Source organism: Podarcis pityusensis (genome assembly GCF_964106645.2).
Source record: "Podarcis pityusensis genome assembly, chromosome: 14".
Taxonomy (NCBI): domain Eukaryota; kingdom Metazoa; phylum Chordata; class Lepidosauria; order Squamata; family Lacertidae; genus Podarcis; species Podarcis pityusensis.
Window position 1 is genome coordinate 9,591,404 of NC_138039.1, and position 16,486 is coordinate 9,607,889.

The 16,486-nt window shown below is 46.6% G+C and overlaps 1 protein-coding gene across 2 annotated transcripts; it reads left to right on the top strand.

The window, feature by feature from the left end:
• Window positions 1-1,403: 1,403 nt before the first annotated feature.
• PTX4 (pentraxin 4) lies at window positions 1,404-14,932 on the top strand. Of its 2 annotated transcripts, none has more exons than XM_080981897.1 (3): window positions 1,404-2,064; window positions 8,241-9,054; window positions 10,708-14,932. In XM_080981897.1, exons 1-3 carry the CDS (start codon window positions 1,882-1,884, stop codon window positions 11,346-11,348), a joined length of 1,638 nt encoding a protein of 545 aa, XP_080838023.1. In that variant the 5' UTR covers window positions 1,404-1,881; the 3' UTR covers window positions 11,349-14,932. The 2 variants fall into 2 exon arrangements, with proteins under 2 accessions (XP_080838023.1, XP_080838024.1); XM_080981898.1 differs by having other exon boundaries at window positions 1,404-2,037.
• The last annotated feature ends 1,554 nt before the right edge of the window (window positions 14,933-16,486 follow it).

Genomic DNA, 16,486 nt, shown 5'->3' on the forward strand with positions numbered 1-16,486 from the left:
CCGCAGTGGCGTGTCTGCGCATGCATGGGTTGCGATTTCGCACTTCTGTGCATGCGCAAAGCGCGATTTAGTGCTTCTGCACATGCATGACCGCCGAAACCCGGAAGTAACCCATTCCAGTACTTCCAGGTTTCGGCGGTCTGTAACCCAAAAAAACGCAACCTGAAGCGTCTGTAAGACTCTGTGTGTGTGTGTGAGAGAGAGAGAGAGAGAGAGAGAGAGAATATAAAGACTGAGGGCACAAGGAGAAGGGGATGACAAAGGACGAGATGGGGGGGCCACTAGGGGGCGCATTGGAAGATGGCTGACAATAACATCTCTCCGACCCACACGAGGTAATTTGGAGGCTATGATGGGGGTAATTAGCCTCCTTAACCCCCCCAGGATTGTGGGGGGGACGGCCCTTGCCTGCTGTGCCCTATACCACCCCCAAACTTGTGGGGATGGGGGCACTAGGCACAAAGCCCTCCTGTGGGATTTCGGTACTCCTGGACGCTGTCCCTGATTCGCGCCACTAGATGCAAGAACTTCAAAAGAAACAATTTGGATGAAAGGAATGCACATATTTCAAGAAAGAAGGGGGAGTAAAGACTGCTAACAGAAGAGATCTCTGACAAAACAAGATAAGAATAAAACATGAGAAGATACGCTAAGACAAGGTACGGCAAATGACTGAGGGGGGAGGGGGGAAAACTCTCCCTTCTTTTCTTATGTGATTAAACAAGAATCCCCTCCCCTCACGAGTCAGAAATGTCGTTTTAAGGACTTAAGCTGTGGATTTAAGGCTTTCGAACCGAAGCACGTTTTAAGAAGAGCGTGGAATGTGTAAGAGCTTTGAAATGGCGCAGTTAAAAATGCCGTTGCCATATTGGGAAGTTCTGTCGGAGGTCTTGAGTCTGGGAGGAGAAAGAGAGAAATAGAGCTGTTTATATATTGTGGGTTAAACTCCTCAGTGGGACTTAAGAGCGACAGTTTTACGAGACTATGATGGAAAGAGTGATGTTATCTATGAAGGAGATGATATATGGAAACCATCTCGATTTGAGGATTGGAAGAATGGAAAATTCACACAGGACTATTATTACTATTGGTGTTTATCGGCTTAAGGAGACTATCAGAAGAGATCACAAAGAAAAAAGAGAAAATATATGAACAAGATGTGATGTGGAAACAGCAAGATAAGATGGGATAGAATCATGAACTTTGTTTGGACTGATTTGGACTGATTGGGACATTAACGCAGCAGCAAGAAGATGATCAGAATTCCCCTTCGGATCTTGAAATATGGGTCCCCCCAACAAAATTTAAAATTCGGCTTTGTAATTCGGAATTTATGTGATATGATTTAATTTGATGTGATTGGCCAGTTAATAAAAAATATTTAAAATGACAAAGGACGAGATGGTTGGACAGTGTTCTCAAATCTACTAACATGAGTTTGACCAAACTGGGCGGCAGTGGAAGACAGGAGTGCCTGGCGTGCTCTGGTCCAGGGGGTCACGAAGAGTCGGACACAACTAAACCACATATGAATGAAATAAGCAGCCAATTTAGTAACCAGGCTTCTCCTGATTTCCAGGTCCTGGAAGGAACTCCAAAAACCAAGCCAGGTTCTCCCTCCCCCAGGCAATGTCTCCACACGGCTGCCAAGCTCTGAAACTAAACTTGGCTTCTTGAGAATGCCAGAGAAGTCTGTGGAACTCATCTATTCTGAGAACAAACTAGGGTCTCTTTTTAGCTTGGTGGGAGGACCTTGGGCTTTTGAAGCAAAGGAAGGGATCACAGCAGCCGCTTTCTGAATAGTGTAGTGTTAAGAGGGGGGCTCTTCTACAGACGCTGAACCCTGTCTTCTGTGTTCCCACCTAGAGCATCACCCCAAAGATGTGTGCGGCTCTTGGGATGCTGGGAACACGGAAAATGTTGTCCGTCTTCATGATCCTTGCCGCTGTCTGTCTTCAGGGCACCTTGGTCCAGCAGCCTGGGACAGCGGAGCGAAGGAAGCTATTCTTCGAAAGGTTTAGACGATTGGAAGAGCAGGTGAGCCTTGCATGGATTGTCATTATCGTAAGTTCACCAAATAATGTTCTTGACAGTGGATCCTGCCGTCTGACCAATGTAGATCTGTATCTATTATTGTGGACTCTGGAATTTGCTGACAGTCTAACCTGGGGTGGACGCAACCTGTTAAACTCATTCACAAACTAAAATCCAAATCTGATCATTCAAAATTCCACAAATATTTAATTTGTTCCAGACTTCAAATTAAACCACAAGAGTTTGCCCCTTTTTTATGTACAAGGTTTTGTTACCCATATTCCCATCTCGCCATAACATTTATTTTAGCTCAGTAAAACTAAAATGGTTGAATTCCACAATGTTTCGAAAAACCACCTTCTTAATTATTGGTATTCATGCCTTTTGGACATGTAGGTTGTGTATCGAGTATTTTTCCATACAAAGTTTGTTTGCTTTTCAAAATTAAGATGCTAGGTTTCTTACCAGCCCTTCACAGTAAGTTCCCAAACCAGGAGACAACAATATAATATACAGTTATGAAAACAGATAAAACAATTGCAGTTATAAAAAACAACAACTAGTGAAATCATTCCAGCCAGAACAGAACAGTAAGTTCTGTGCGGGTTGCACAGAATAAAAACAAGCTACCAGGGTCTTTGTTCTTCATCAAAGGCTGGAAATTATTTTTTCCCCATTTTATACCTTTGATTTGAACTTAGCATTATTCCTGGTGCTGGTAGATATTGCTCTAATAAAATATCCAGGTTATCTTTGAGGTGCTCTTTTGTTCTGCCTTGATATTCCCAGAATGACTTCTTGTTGGGCTCAGCCTTTTTACCTGTTAATTTCTCAAGAGAGCTGATCGTACACAGGACTTTGTAGTTAGATTTCTAGCTAATATTTGTTTGGGTTTCTCCAGTGCCCTTCAGCAGGCAGCACCAGGCAGTTTGTATTTAAAAGAAGATCTAAAACAATAACCACCTAAGAAAATAACAGTGCAGGATTTACGCAAAGCATAAGGTGTCGCTTCTGAGATATGAATGCACTATATGAGCTTATTATATGAACTCTGCCATTGACACCCCCTTTTGTCCAGCTGCCATTTTGTTTCATTTGCAATATGATGTATTACATAAATAAATAACAAAACCTGTCTAGTCCAACTGACCTACTGGAGTTAACAGAACAACTGCACTATTATGTACCTGCCCATGCTGATAAGTAAAAGTAGTAGTCCTTGAGGGAGAATTCAATTCAGCTTGCATTAATTAAATGTGACCTTACCTAATTCCCTGAAATCACACAGCCATACTTTGAAATTCTTCAAATTTTGCATTTTACTTCTCCAGCCAATTAATGTGTCCAAAAATGCATATGCTACTGTATAATGTATACTAAAGACACTTGTTAGTGAAAATTAAATGCATTAAAGATACATTATTGCTTTGCAAAGATGTGCATATTGGACAAAGCTGCAGGCAAAAATGTGTCTATTAGGAATAAAATCCGGATGAATTTTCATTAGGACTTGCAATCTTTGTTATATGTGAAGAGCTTTACTTCAAACTGGGAAGATGAGAAACCAGAACTGGCAGATTCACTCATCCCTGCTCAGAATGCTCCTTGCAAGCTACTAAAGAACCATACCAAATACATTTAATGCACATGACCTCCCTTTCAACAATCCCGGGAGCTATAGTATCCCTGATCACAGAGCTATAAGTCCCAGCACTATTAAGAAACTACAGTTCCCAAGATCCTGGGGGTGGGGAGCTATGTGCTTTAAAAGTGTGTTGGATATGCTTTAAAAGTATGGTGTGGATCTGCCTCAAACGAGAAAAGGATATGTTTAGCCTGGAAAAGAGGAGACTGAGAGGAGATATGACAACCGTCTTCAAATATCTCAGGGGCCATCACGTGGAAGATGGAGCAAGCTTGTTTTCTCCTGCCCTGGCAGGTAGGACTTGAACCAGTGGCTTCAAGTTACAAGAAAGGAGATTCCGAGTCAATATCAGGAACGAACTCCCTCCGAAACCCAGAAGTAACCCGTTCCGGTACTTCCAGGTTTCGGCGCATCAGTAACCTAAAAAAACACAACCTGAAGTGTCTGTAACCTGAGGTATGACTGTACAGTGATACCTTGGTTTCCGAATGCCTTAGTTGTCAAACAAATCAGCTCCCAGACGCCACAAACCCAGAAGTAAGTGTTCCAGTTTGCGAATGTTTTTCGAAAGCCGAACGTCCGACGTTGCTTCCAATTGAGTGCAGGAAGCTCCTGCAGCCAATCGGAAGCCGCACCTTGCCTTTTGAACGGTTTCAGGAGCCGAATGGATTCCCGGAATGGATTAAGTTCTAGAACTAAGGTACCACTGTATCACAAAACTAATGGATCCATTTGAACCGAGATGAAATGAAAACCGTTATGGTTCGCGGGGGAAAGAGAGCTTGCTGAATAGCAGTCATCCCTCGGGTTACAGACACTTCAGGTTGGGTTACTTCCGGGTTTCCGCGGTTGCGCATGTGCAAAAACGCTAAATCACGCTTTGTGCATGTGCAGAAATGCCAAATCGCAAGCCACAGGCACGCAGACGCGGGTTGCGAACGCTGTGGGTTGCGGACGTGCATCCCGCATGGATCACATTCGTAACCCGAGCGTCCACTATACAAGTAAAAACAAGGCCAGGAGTCCAAATGGGGAGAGGCAGTGGGTGTTGTGGCGTGAGTTGTCTGCCCAGCAACCAGCTATAACAGGCACTGATAAATAAAGCAATTGATTCTTGAGAGGCACCCTTTCCAGGACTAGCAGGGAAGAGTCCCAATTTAGAGAAATGAAAGGGAGCGTCGTGGGTTGTTGGGAGGGAGGTGCTGTTCTATCTTCAGATGGGGCAAACACCCATCCTTGCAGGCCCTCTGGCGCTACTGAGATAATAGCGATAACTCGCTGCTGTGGTCGAAGCAGGAGACATCTGTTTGCAATCCTCTGTGATGCTCAAGAGAATGCACCCGCCAAAAATAGTGGAATCGGCAGCTGGCGGCAAAGAAGTCTGGGTGCTGCTCCAGTCGCCATGATTCATTAGGCTTGGGGTCATGTTTCCCTTTAAAAGTTAGTGGGAGTAGCTGCTGTTGTGATATCTATTCAGCCCTTGGCAGCCCTGCTAGGATTAGCCCATAACCTCTTGCCAGCAACCACAAGCGTGTGTTAGATTGTGCTTTATTATTATTCATAATAAACTGAGGCAGCGTACACACCATTCATTGACGCACACAGTTTCCCATAAAGAATCTGGGGGAACCTTAGTTTGTCAGCAGTGCTGGGAATTGTAGCTTTGTGAGGGAGTAAACTGCAGTTCCCGGCATTTTCTGGGGGGAAGCTAAGTGCTTAAGTGGATGGCCTAGAGTAGCTGGGGCAACTCAGTCAGATGGGTGGGTTACAAATTATTGTTATCATCATCATCATCATCATCATTATCAGTGCTTTTTTTCTTAAGAAATGTTTAGGGGTACTCTCATTTGACTCAAGAAAACCACCATTTTATAGTTCAAATTGGGGGAAATAAATAAAGTAAATGGACAAAAGTACAAAGATTCACAAAATGTTTAGGAGTATGTATACCCCTGCATACCCCCAGAAAAAAAGCACATGATGATGATGGTGATTATGGCAGCCTGTCTGCATTTCACAGGGAAGCCTTTTAATGTGCAATGTTTTATTATGTTTTTATATGTGTTGGAAGGTGCCTAGAGTGGCTGGGGAAACCCAGTCAGATAGGTGGGGTACAAATAGAATTATATTTCTATTGTTATTGTTTTTACTAGAATGGGAGCAAATGAACAAGAGCTGCCTTTTCACCCCCTTCGTTTTCCCCACAGCAATATTTCATGGATAAGGTGAAATTCTTGGGGGCAGGCAGGGGTTATTGCAGTGGCCAGCCACATCCCTGCCAACAGTCAAACCTAAAGCTGGCCCTGCGCAGATGCACAAAGCATTAAAAAAAATAAATCAAGATTCCTTATGCTTCATTCCTCTCCGTGTTTCCTCCTGCCCAGGGCCCTGCCCTCTGCCTGCCCCCCAGAGCTGGTGCATCAACCTCTCCTCCTTGCCTGCTCTCGAGTTGCCATTATGAGCTGCCCAAGGGAGGAGGCCAGTAGCAGAGGCCATGGAGAGGCAATGGGATAAGACCTCACAGCCGCTGCCACTGCAGCCGCAGCCGCCGCTGCCACTGCCGCCTGGGACAAACGCCGTCTCATCCTCCTTCCTGAGCTCAGTGGCCGCAGCAGTGGCGGGGGAAATCGGGACATTCTGGGATCAAATCAGAAGCCAAGAAGGCTTTCGAAATTCCCAGACTGTCCCTGGAAAATCCAGGACACTTGGAAGGTGTGCGGCCACCATCTTGCTTTCCCCAGAAAGCCCTGTTCTGAGGTGCTGTTTTGAATTTGAGCCCCACGTCAGGCAAAATATTCCTGCAATGCAAGGTTGTTGGACTAGATGACTCTCGTGGTCTCTCCCGATTCTATGATTTTAAGTTCATCTCACTGGAGACCATTAGCCCGAGTTATTGACCTAACCCAAGGGTGTCACAAGCTTGTGACGATTACAGTCTCCATAACCATTTACCTATTGATTTCCAGAGGGTTGGGGGACCTTTGGCCCTCCAGATGTTGCTGGACTACAACTCCCATCGTCCCTGACCATTGGTCATGCTGGCCAGAGGCTGATGGCGAGTCAGAGCTCAGCCGCACCTCCAGGGCACCAGGATTCCAATTCCTGGCCTATCAGGAACTCACAACCGTTGAGGAACTTTTGAAGCTTCCCCAAGGGAGCTTGTCAGCTAGGAAATAATGACGTGAAGCGTTTTGGATCAGAAATAGCAAAATAAACCCGTTTATGAGTATAAGTCACTCGTGAATGGTTTCCAGTTAACACTATAAATAACGGCAGCCCTTACTGTAGAGATATAAATAGAGTTGAGTGAATTCATGGGCTCCAAGGAGTCCAGTGGAAAAATGTAACCCTGCCTCCAGATCCTAAGATCTCGCTCAACCCATTTCACAAGCGCGCATCAGACTGCCATGCTCCTGGGAGTGACCTCAATAAGTCTGCTCCGTCCAGCTCCATCTCTTTTCATGACATTTTGGAGCTACTTCTATGTTCGGCGCCATGCACATGTGTGCAATTGTGCATCGTTCAGACGCGGCCGGTACAGTGGTACTTTGGGTTAAGTACTTAATTTGTTCCGGAGGTCCATTCTTAACCTGAAACTGTTCTTAACCTGAAGCACCACTTTAGCTAATGGGGCCTCCCGCTGCCGGCGTGCCGGCGGAGCACAATTTCTGTTCTCATCCTGAAGCAAAGTTCTTAACCTGAAGCATTATTTCTGGGTTAGCGGAGTCTCTAACCTGAAGCGTTTGTAACCCGAGGTACCGCTGTACTTGGCTGGACAACCGCACTGCAAAATGGGGAGAATTTTGAAGGAGGGCTGCGTTTTGGCTTGCAGCTTGCTTCCAAAATTGCAAATTAAGTCGGCTTGCCTTTCAATGCAAGCTGCATCAAATTTCTCCCCTGTTCCTATCTGGAGATAGTGCTGGGGGCCAGATAGAAAGTACTTAAGGGCCACCTTTCGTTCTCTGCCCCTTCCCTCAACCCTTTGCTGATGCAAGTCTGGATCTGCAGTGTGCCTCACATTCCTCAGCCTCTCTAGGAGCCCTCCAGAAACCTAACTGGGTGAAATATACTCAGAGTCGAGAATGGATTTCATGCTCTTTATTCAGCTCATAGTGGTGAGGAGGAATGGAAGTTCCCCCAGAATGTCTGCTTTATATACATTATTTACACAATGGGCCCCACGTGATTGGCTAATTCCGGGATTCTCCTGTAGGCCAGTCAGGTTGCGGATTCACTTCTACCTAGAGCTGGATTGGGTGGCTCCTGTGGACCAATCAGACTGCTGCATTCTGAATCCTATTGTTCTAGGACCAATCAGACTGCTACATTCTGAATCCTATTGTTCCAGGACCAATCAGACTGCTGCATTCTGGACCCTATTGTTCTAGGACCAATCAGACTGCTGCATTCTGAATCCTATTGTTCTAGGACCAATCAGACTGCTGCATTCTGAATCCTATTGTTCTAGGACCAATCAGACTGCTGCATTTTGGATCCTATTCAACTCAGTACATGACACTGGGTTTTTCTCCATTCCCCCCTCACCCTAACTGTTTTCCAGTTCCGGCGGTTCCAGGAGGTCACCCTGACGCGCCTTCAGGAGATTGCTGGGAATTACAACGTCTCCTACAACATTGACGCCAAGTTTGAGCAGCTGCTGAGCAAGCACCAGGGCCTGGAGTCCGCTGCCAATGAGAGCCACGCAGCCACGCAGGAGGAGCTGAGCCACTTGAAAGCTCTAGTGAAGAAGCTGCAGAACAAGGGCAAGAAGCAAGACTCGAAGTTGGGAGCCCTGGAAGAAGCCTTGCGCGAGAGGGACCGCGAGAAGGCGGCAGAGAGGCAGCAGGAGAGAGCGCTCCTGGCCAACTTAACCCAAGAAGTCGAGAGCCATCGAGAGGACACCCAGGCCGTGCACGCTGGCCAACAGATCCTCCAGAAAGCCCTGGAGAGTCTTCAGGATGCCCTCAAAAGCCAGGGGAGCAAGCTGGATGAGTTGGAGCAGCAGCTGAAGAACCCTGTGCACAATGAGGTCCTTCTGCCGAACCCCCTAACTGCGGCTCAGCTGCTGAACCGGGTCCCCCAAGAGCAGGAACCAGAGGCAGCCGGCGGGCAGAACCCTACCGTGAAAAAGCTCCATGGGAAGCATCGCCAGAGGAAGAAACTGCTCCAGGAGAGCACGCGGCTTGCAGCCCAGTCTCAGGGCAGAGGGCTGCAGAGCGGATCGCCTCCGGGTCAGGAAGCTCCCCAGCGGCAGGAGGCAGAAGCGGAACAGCCTCATCTGCGGGAGCCACAAGCGCTCAGGCAACAGCAAGCGGTCGTAGACAAGGCCCCTGAAGAGCAGTCGCAGTCAGAGGCGCCTCGGAAACCAGGGACAAGTAAGTGTAGATGAGCTGAACCCGGTTTATCCTGCCAGAATAGCCCTGCTAAGCTACCCAGAGGTGGTAATAGCAGCAGTGCTGTATAGTCGATAGCCATTGGTAGCTTGAAGGAGACTTTGTGACCAGGGAAATGGCTCAGTCAGTAGAGCATGAGATTCTTAACCTCAGTGCCGTGGGTTTGAGCCCCACACTGGGCGAAAGATTCCTGTGTTTCAGGGGGTTGGATTAGATGACCCTCATGGTCTCTTCCAACACAACAGTTCAATTATTCCCTTACCACCTTTGGTCTTTGGAACCTCTCTCCTGGAGTATCTTCCCAGAGAGGGAACAATTCGGGTCCCATCCACACCATACATTTAAAGCATTCCTTCGGACATATCCAGGCATCTGCCCACTTTATTAAAGTGCCGTTATTAAAGCTATAGCTAACGGCTTAAAAAAAAAAGGTAAAGGACCCCTGACAGTTAAGTCCAGTCGCGAACGACTCTGGGGTTGCGGCACTCATCTCGCTTTACTGGCTGAGGGAGCCGATGTTTGTCCGCAGACAGTTTTTCCAGGTCATGTGGCCAACATGACTAAGCCGCTTCTGGCAAAAACCAGAGCAGCGCACGGAAACACTGTTTACCTTCCCACCGGAGTGGTACCTATTTATCTACTTGCACTTTGAGGTGCTTTCGAACTGCTAGGTTGGCAGGAGCCGGGACCGAGGAACGGGAGCTCACCCTATCACGGGGATTCGAACTGCCAACCTTCCGATCGGCAAGCCCTAAGCTCAGTGGTTTAGACCAATGCTCCACAGATAATATAAATAATACTGGCAACAAAGGGCATCCATGACATGTAGCTCTAGAGAGAGTAAATTTTTCTTATGAGCATCCATTGGCCGAGTTATTAGCTGAGAGAGTATGCAGAATCTATACTTATCCTTTGTCTAACTATTGGACTACATCCCCATAGTTCCAATATTGCTTTAAAAATGGCCATTTAATGTGGTCAAATGCTTTTTCCGTGTCCATAAAAAAGAAATGCTCCCATTCTTTTGATTTCTAAACCATGTAAATAACTTTTAGGGATGCGGATGGTGCTGTGGGTTAAACCACAGAGCCTAGGACTTGCTGATCAGAAGGTCGGCGGTTCGAATCCCCGTGACGGGGTGAGCTCCCGTTGCTCAGTCCCTGCTCTTGCCAACCCAGCAGTTCGAAAGCACGTCAAAGTGCAAGTAGATAAATAGGTACCACTCTGGCGGGAAGGTAAACGGCGTTTCCGTGCGCCGCTCTGGTTCGCCAGAAGCGGCTTAGTCATGCTGGCCACATGACCCGGAAGCTGTATGCCAGCTCCCTCAGCCAATAAAGCGAGATGAGCGCCGCAACCCCAGAGTTGGCCACGACTGGACTTAATGGTCAGGGGTCCCTTTACCTTTACCTTTAAATAACTTTTATGAATTTACTTACGCTCTCAGCCATTCTTCTGCCTTTTGCAAAGCCTAATTTTTCAACATATTGATAAAATTTCACAAATAATTGAAATGTTGGTCCTTAACTTTATATCTCAGATGAGCAGTGCTGTTGGTCTCGGGCAGGGGCAGTTCCCAGATTTGGCATATGTTAAACTTGTAGGCTTGATCGCCTCTTTCTCTCTCTTTCCCCACAGTCTGCAACGTGGATTCCATGCTGTTTTTCCCTAACGCTTCCACAGAGAACTTTGCCACGTTCACGCCAGGTTTCCAGGCTGGCCTGCTTGAACTGAGCCTCTGTAGCTGGGTGAGCACCAGTGCCAACTACCTGGGCACCATCCTATCCTATGCCACTGAGGATAATGACAATAAGCTGGTACTCCACGGTCGCGATGCTGCACCCCGGAACTCCATCCACTTTGTCATTGGCGACCCTGCTTTTCGGGAGCTGCCAGTGGGCCGGATCCTGGATGGCAAGTGGCACCACATCTGTGTCATCTGGTCCTCCATCCAGGGGCGATACTGGTTTTATGTGGACAGGAGGTTGGCTTCCATGGGCTCCAAGTTCCAGAAGGGCTACGAGATTCCCCCCAAAGGGTCTCTTGTATTGGGTCAGGAGCAAGACAGAATGGGTGGGGGGTTCGAACCCTCGGAGTCTTTTGTGGGCTACCTGGCCGGCCTTGCCATATGGGATCGCGCCCTCTCCCCCGGAGAGGTCTCAGGCATTGCCATCGGGAGAGGCCTGCCCCGTGGCACAATCTTCACCCTGGCAAACATCTCTGCCCTCCACGGAGCGCTGCAGAAGGTGAACTGCACTTGCCTCGAACACTGCCTGTAATTCTCCCCATTTCATACCCACACAGGGCAACCTGCAACCCAAGCAGCTAGGATGAGCTTGGGAGCAGGGTGGGGTTGGGGCGCCGCTTCTCCTGAAGTATAATGTGGCAAAGATATTGTTGAAGGATGCTGTGGCCGCCTCGGAGGCAGATAGCTCCCGCCTCCGCCAGCAGCAGGTTGAGAAGCCAGCAAGAAACAGATAAATGAGCTCTCAGCAAACAGCACAATGGATGGGAGCTCAGCTCAGCACTGTCTATTCAGAACGCAGTTTACACCACAAAGTGTTGGCGATCGTTCCCTTCCCTGCCGTTTAGCTCTCCGGTACCTGCCCTCCTTCTGCCCTTGCAATTTCCTCCCTCCAGCCCCTTTGATAGTCTCTGGTTACTTTCAGCTGACCTGGTTTGAAAGCAAACACCTGGTGCGTTTAGTTTGACAAAGCATTGTCCGTCCGGATAGCAAACTCAATCTGGCAGCAGGTTAGACAACGTCAGCTAGTTTTTCAGCATCCTTTCTAACTGTTTTATCACGTTGCATCAAGTACTCGATATTCCACAGTTTCCCAGTGCATTTGACTGTCCTTGCTACTAAAAAAGTCTGATTTATTTTTTAAAGTGGGTTTGTAAGAGCACCAGATCCACGTTAATTGCTGGTATGTGATTGAATCCCACCAGAAAATAGCAGCAGTCCGGATTCTGGAAGCGCCTCCAGCCCTCTGGGCCTCACCTCTGAAGACAGACTTGCCGTTTCTGCCCCTCAGCCTCCTGCCGCTTCAGTCTCATTCTGGATTGATTGTAAAAAATGGGCAAGCGAGTTTCGAGAACCAAACTGACATGTTGAGAGTGAAAGCTGGGTAGATCCTGTCTGGTTTTTGGCTATGTACTGCCAATGCATTTTTTGTCCAGTTGCTGAAGCTGCAGTGGCAGCAACAACACACCTCTTAACAGCACCACTGCAGAATAGTGGGAAGCAGGAGAAGTCAAGACGTAGCAAACACGACAACAATTTAGTCAATGGGGCTTGTGCAGGAGGACTTCCTGGCAGCTTGTGCATCATCTTATCTTTCTTTTCTTTTTTTTAAAAAATTAAATTTATTTTCAATTACAAAAATCCAATATATGCCACATTATATCAATACCAAATTGCCATTCCAATTCAAATATCAATCACTTAAAATGCCAATTACACGTTTTAGATAGCCCCCCGCGTGCTAGATTTCAAGGTAAGATAATTTCATTTAATTCTGCTTCCAAAGACTTATTTAATCCAATTACATTTCAATATTCATCGCAATCCCTTATACAGCAGCTACAGTGTTCTGCCTGTGTATCATCTTATCAATGAACTGAGCAGTGTGCTTGGATTCCCCACCTCGGCCTAGGGCAGGGATGGAATTTGATTTTGCTTGCATTTCGATGAGAAATGGCCTGATTCCAACTTCTCGAACCAATACATGAACTGAAACAGCAATCCTTTGAAATCCACGGTCGTCCGAATTTTGCGATGTGATTCTTTAACCAAACGTGTCCGAAAATGCATATACTTAAAGAGTGCGTGGAGATGTATATGTAAGTGAAAATAGCATATGACGTTGCATTGCTGAGGGGCGGGTGAATGCTTGCCAAAATGGGCATAGTAATTAGAAGAACTGCATGCAAAACTGGTGGATTTTCATGGATTCAGCAGCAAAAACCTGCACATTGTTGTGGAAACGTGGAGAACTGAATTTAAGATTGAAAAAATGGGAAACTGAAAAGGACACGTTCATCCCTCTGTACCTCAACGCCTGCCCCTGTTTTCTGCCTCCTCTTATCCAGGTATCAGTACTGCAAGATGGATGACCTGAAGACCCCACAATATTTCTCTCCCAGTGCCACAGTGTAGTGATGTTGGCACTTTTCTTTCCCTATGTAAAAAATACATTTGGCAGTCATGCCACTCTGCAGTTTCATAGGGGTGGAGGGTGGGGGGACATGGCCTTCCAGGGCCGTATTCTGCTCAGAAACTTCCAGCCCATGACTCAGAAAGGCTGAATATTTGGCTCAAAGTACACATGGTGTAAAGAAATATCAACAACCTCAGATCTGCAGATGACACAACCTTGATGGCAGAAAGTGAGGAGGAATTAAAGAACCTCTTAATGAGGGTGAAAGAGGAGAGCGCAAAATATGGTCTGAAGCTCAACATCAAAAAAACGAAGATCATGGCCACTGGTCCCATCACCTCCTGGCAAATAGAAGGGGAAGAAATGGAGGCAGTGAGAGATTTTACTTTCTCGGGGTCCATGATCACTGCAGATGGTGACAGCAGTCACGAAATTAAAAGACGCCTGCTCCTTGGGAGAAAAGCAATGACAAACCTAGACAGCATCTTAAAAAGCAGAAACACCACCTTGCTGACAAAGGTCCGAATAGTTAAAGTTATGGTTTTCCCAGTGATGATGTATGGAAGTGAGAGCTGGACCATAAAGAAGGCTGATCGCCGAAGAATTGATGCTTTTGAATTATGGTGCTAGAGGAGACTCTTGAGAGTCCCATGGACTGTAAGAAGATCAAACCTATCCATTCTTAAGGAAATCAGCCCTGAGTGCTCACTGGAAGGACAGATCCTGAAGCTGAGGCTCCAATACTTTGGCCACCTCATGAGAAGAGAAGACTCCCTGGAAAAGACCCTGATGTTGGGAAAGGTGGAGGGCACAAGGAGAAGGGGACGACAGAGGATGAGATGGTTGGACAGTGTTCTCAAAGCTACCAGCATGAGTTTGACCAAACTGCGGGAGGCTGTGGAAGACAGGAGTGCCTGGCGTGCTCTGGTCCATGGGGTCACGAAGAGTCGGACACGACTAAACGACTAAACAACACATGGTGTGCAGTGCATGGATACAGTTAGGGTTTAAAAAACTATTATTGTTAAATGAAAAGCAGCTGTGAAAAAAGCAGGCCAAGTTGGAAACAGAGGACTTGTGCAGCAAGTGGCTGCTTAACTCGCCTCCTGACTCCAAATTCCCCCCTCTCCCCTTTTGCTGCAGGGGAAAATATACAGGATCCGTCTCTCTCTCCCCTTATGAGCAGAAAAGCAGCTGGGGTGAGGCAGGTTTGAGCAGGGAGGAGATAGTAAGTAAATAAAAGGGTTAAGCCAGCCCTCCAGACACAGCCTCCCATTGACTGCTTTTCATTTAAAAAAAAATAGTGGAAGGAATCGGGGAACTGCCCATCACATGTAATTTGACTCTTCCTTCCAGCGTTCATCCCCATTCCTTCTTTTAAAAATAGATAACATTCTTGCTTATTGCTCCAAACACAGCTGTACTGGAGAGGATGACTAAACAGAAGCATCCGCTGCAAATTTAATGTAAAGTTCTGCCATGTCTACTGGAAAGTTAGGCTTCATAACTGGCAAAGATAATCCTGAAAGAAATATAGCAATAAGCTCCTTCCAGCTGGACAATTATGATCTTCTCCCAGGTTTCCCACCCATTTTGTACTTCTGTCCGGTTGCAGCCCCTCTGCTCTCTGCTTCCACAGCCCCAAGCCATGTTTAATTTTGCTGTATTGTATAAAGTGAAATACATATTGGAGAGACCCACTATATTCTCCTCTCATTATTGTTGCTCTGGCTTCTATCTATCTGTTTTTATCTAGCTGCGTTTGGAATACCGTGTACCGTTCTTGTCTCCTCACCTCAAGAAGGATGCTGTAGAATTCGAAAAGGTTCAGAGTAGGAATGGAGAGACTTCCATATGGAGAAAAATTGCAGCGTCTGGGACTTTTTAGCTTAGAGAAAAGGTTTGAAGAGGGGACATGACAGAGGTGTAAATAATAATAATAATAATAATAATAATAATAGATTTTTATTTATACCCCGCCCTCCCTGGCCAGAGCCGGGCTCAGGGCAGCTAGCACCAATAAAATCACAGTAAAAACATAATAGGGGGGGGGGAACCAATTTAAAATACAGGTTAAAATGCAATTTAAAATGCAGCCTCATTTTAAAAGTAGCCGATAAATCAAGACCTTAAGGGGAGGGAAACATAAGGGTCAGACTGAGTCCAAACCAAAGGCCATCTCTCCTAATACTCAAGGGGTGTCCAATGACGCCAAACGTTGCAAGATTTGGGACAGATAAAAGGAAGGACTCTTAATCTCAGGGTCGTGGGTTTGAGCCCCACACTGGGGAGAAAGATTCCTACATTGCAGGGGGTTGGTCTAGATGATCCCATGGGGTCCCTTCCAACTCTACAATTCTGTTTTTATGGCTCTCACTCCTGCAGGAGGCAATGAGGGCCACCAACCTAGATGGCTTTCAAAAGGAATTAGGTAAATTCATGGAAAATAAGGCTATTGATGGCTACTAGCCATGAAGGCTGTGCTTTGCCTCCACAGTGAGACAATAGGTTTCCCATCCATTTTCTAAGTAAATATGAATTAACAGCTGCCAAGACAGATCCATCCACTTGGGTCAGGAGTGGGGAACCTGCTACTCTCCAGATGTTGCTGGACTACAACTCCCATCAACCCCAATCAATGGCCGTGTTGGCTAAGGCTGATGGGAGCTGGAGTACGACTAGATCAAGAGAGGCAGAGGTTCCTTCCTTAGCCTTGTTTTCAAAGCCGCTTCTCGTGCTCTTTCCCTCGCCTTTGAGAACGGTGCCAGGTCTGTAGAAAGCAAGTGATTGGAAGGAGAAAAATGGAAGCGAGAGGCAAGAAGGTCAGGTTGGTGTTTTGGTGACTCAAGATCATTCATCCTGCTGGTTCATGTCCAGTCACTGGACTTTCCACCCTCACCAGGTTTTTCCCAGACAGATGGGCCGGTTCAAAGGAGTTGCTGGGGAGCAGGGAGGCCTCTCGCTTCTGAACAGGAACAAGGTGGTTGGTGGGGGGAATTGATTCAGTTCACATTCAAATCTACATAATTCATACTTTCCAAAGCAGTACGGGAACTCAAACACAAAGTAAAGTACAGAAAACACATAAGACAAGGATAAAGCATGCCTAAATTAGCGAAAATAACATGCAAAAGTGTGCTGTATTATGGCAAACGGCTTTGCAAAGATATGCGATTAGTGAAAAGTGCATACAAAAATGTGTTAGTTGGGAGAAATCTATGCACGAGGACTTTGAAAAATAGTAATTGCAAATGTGG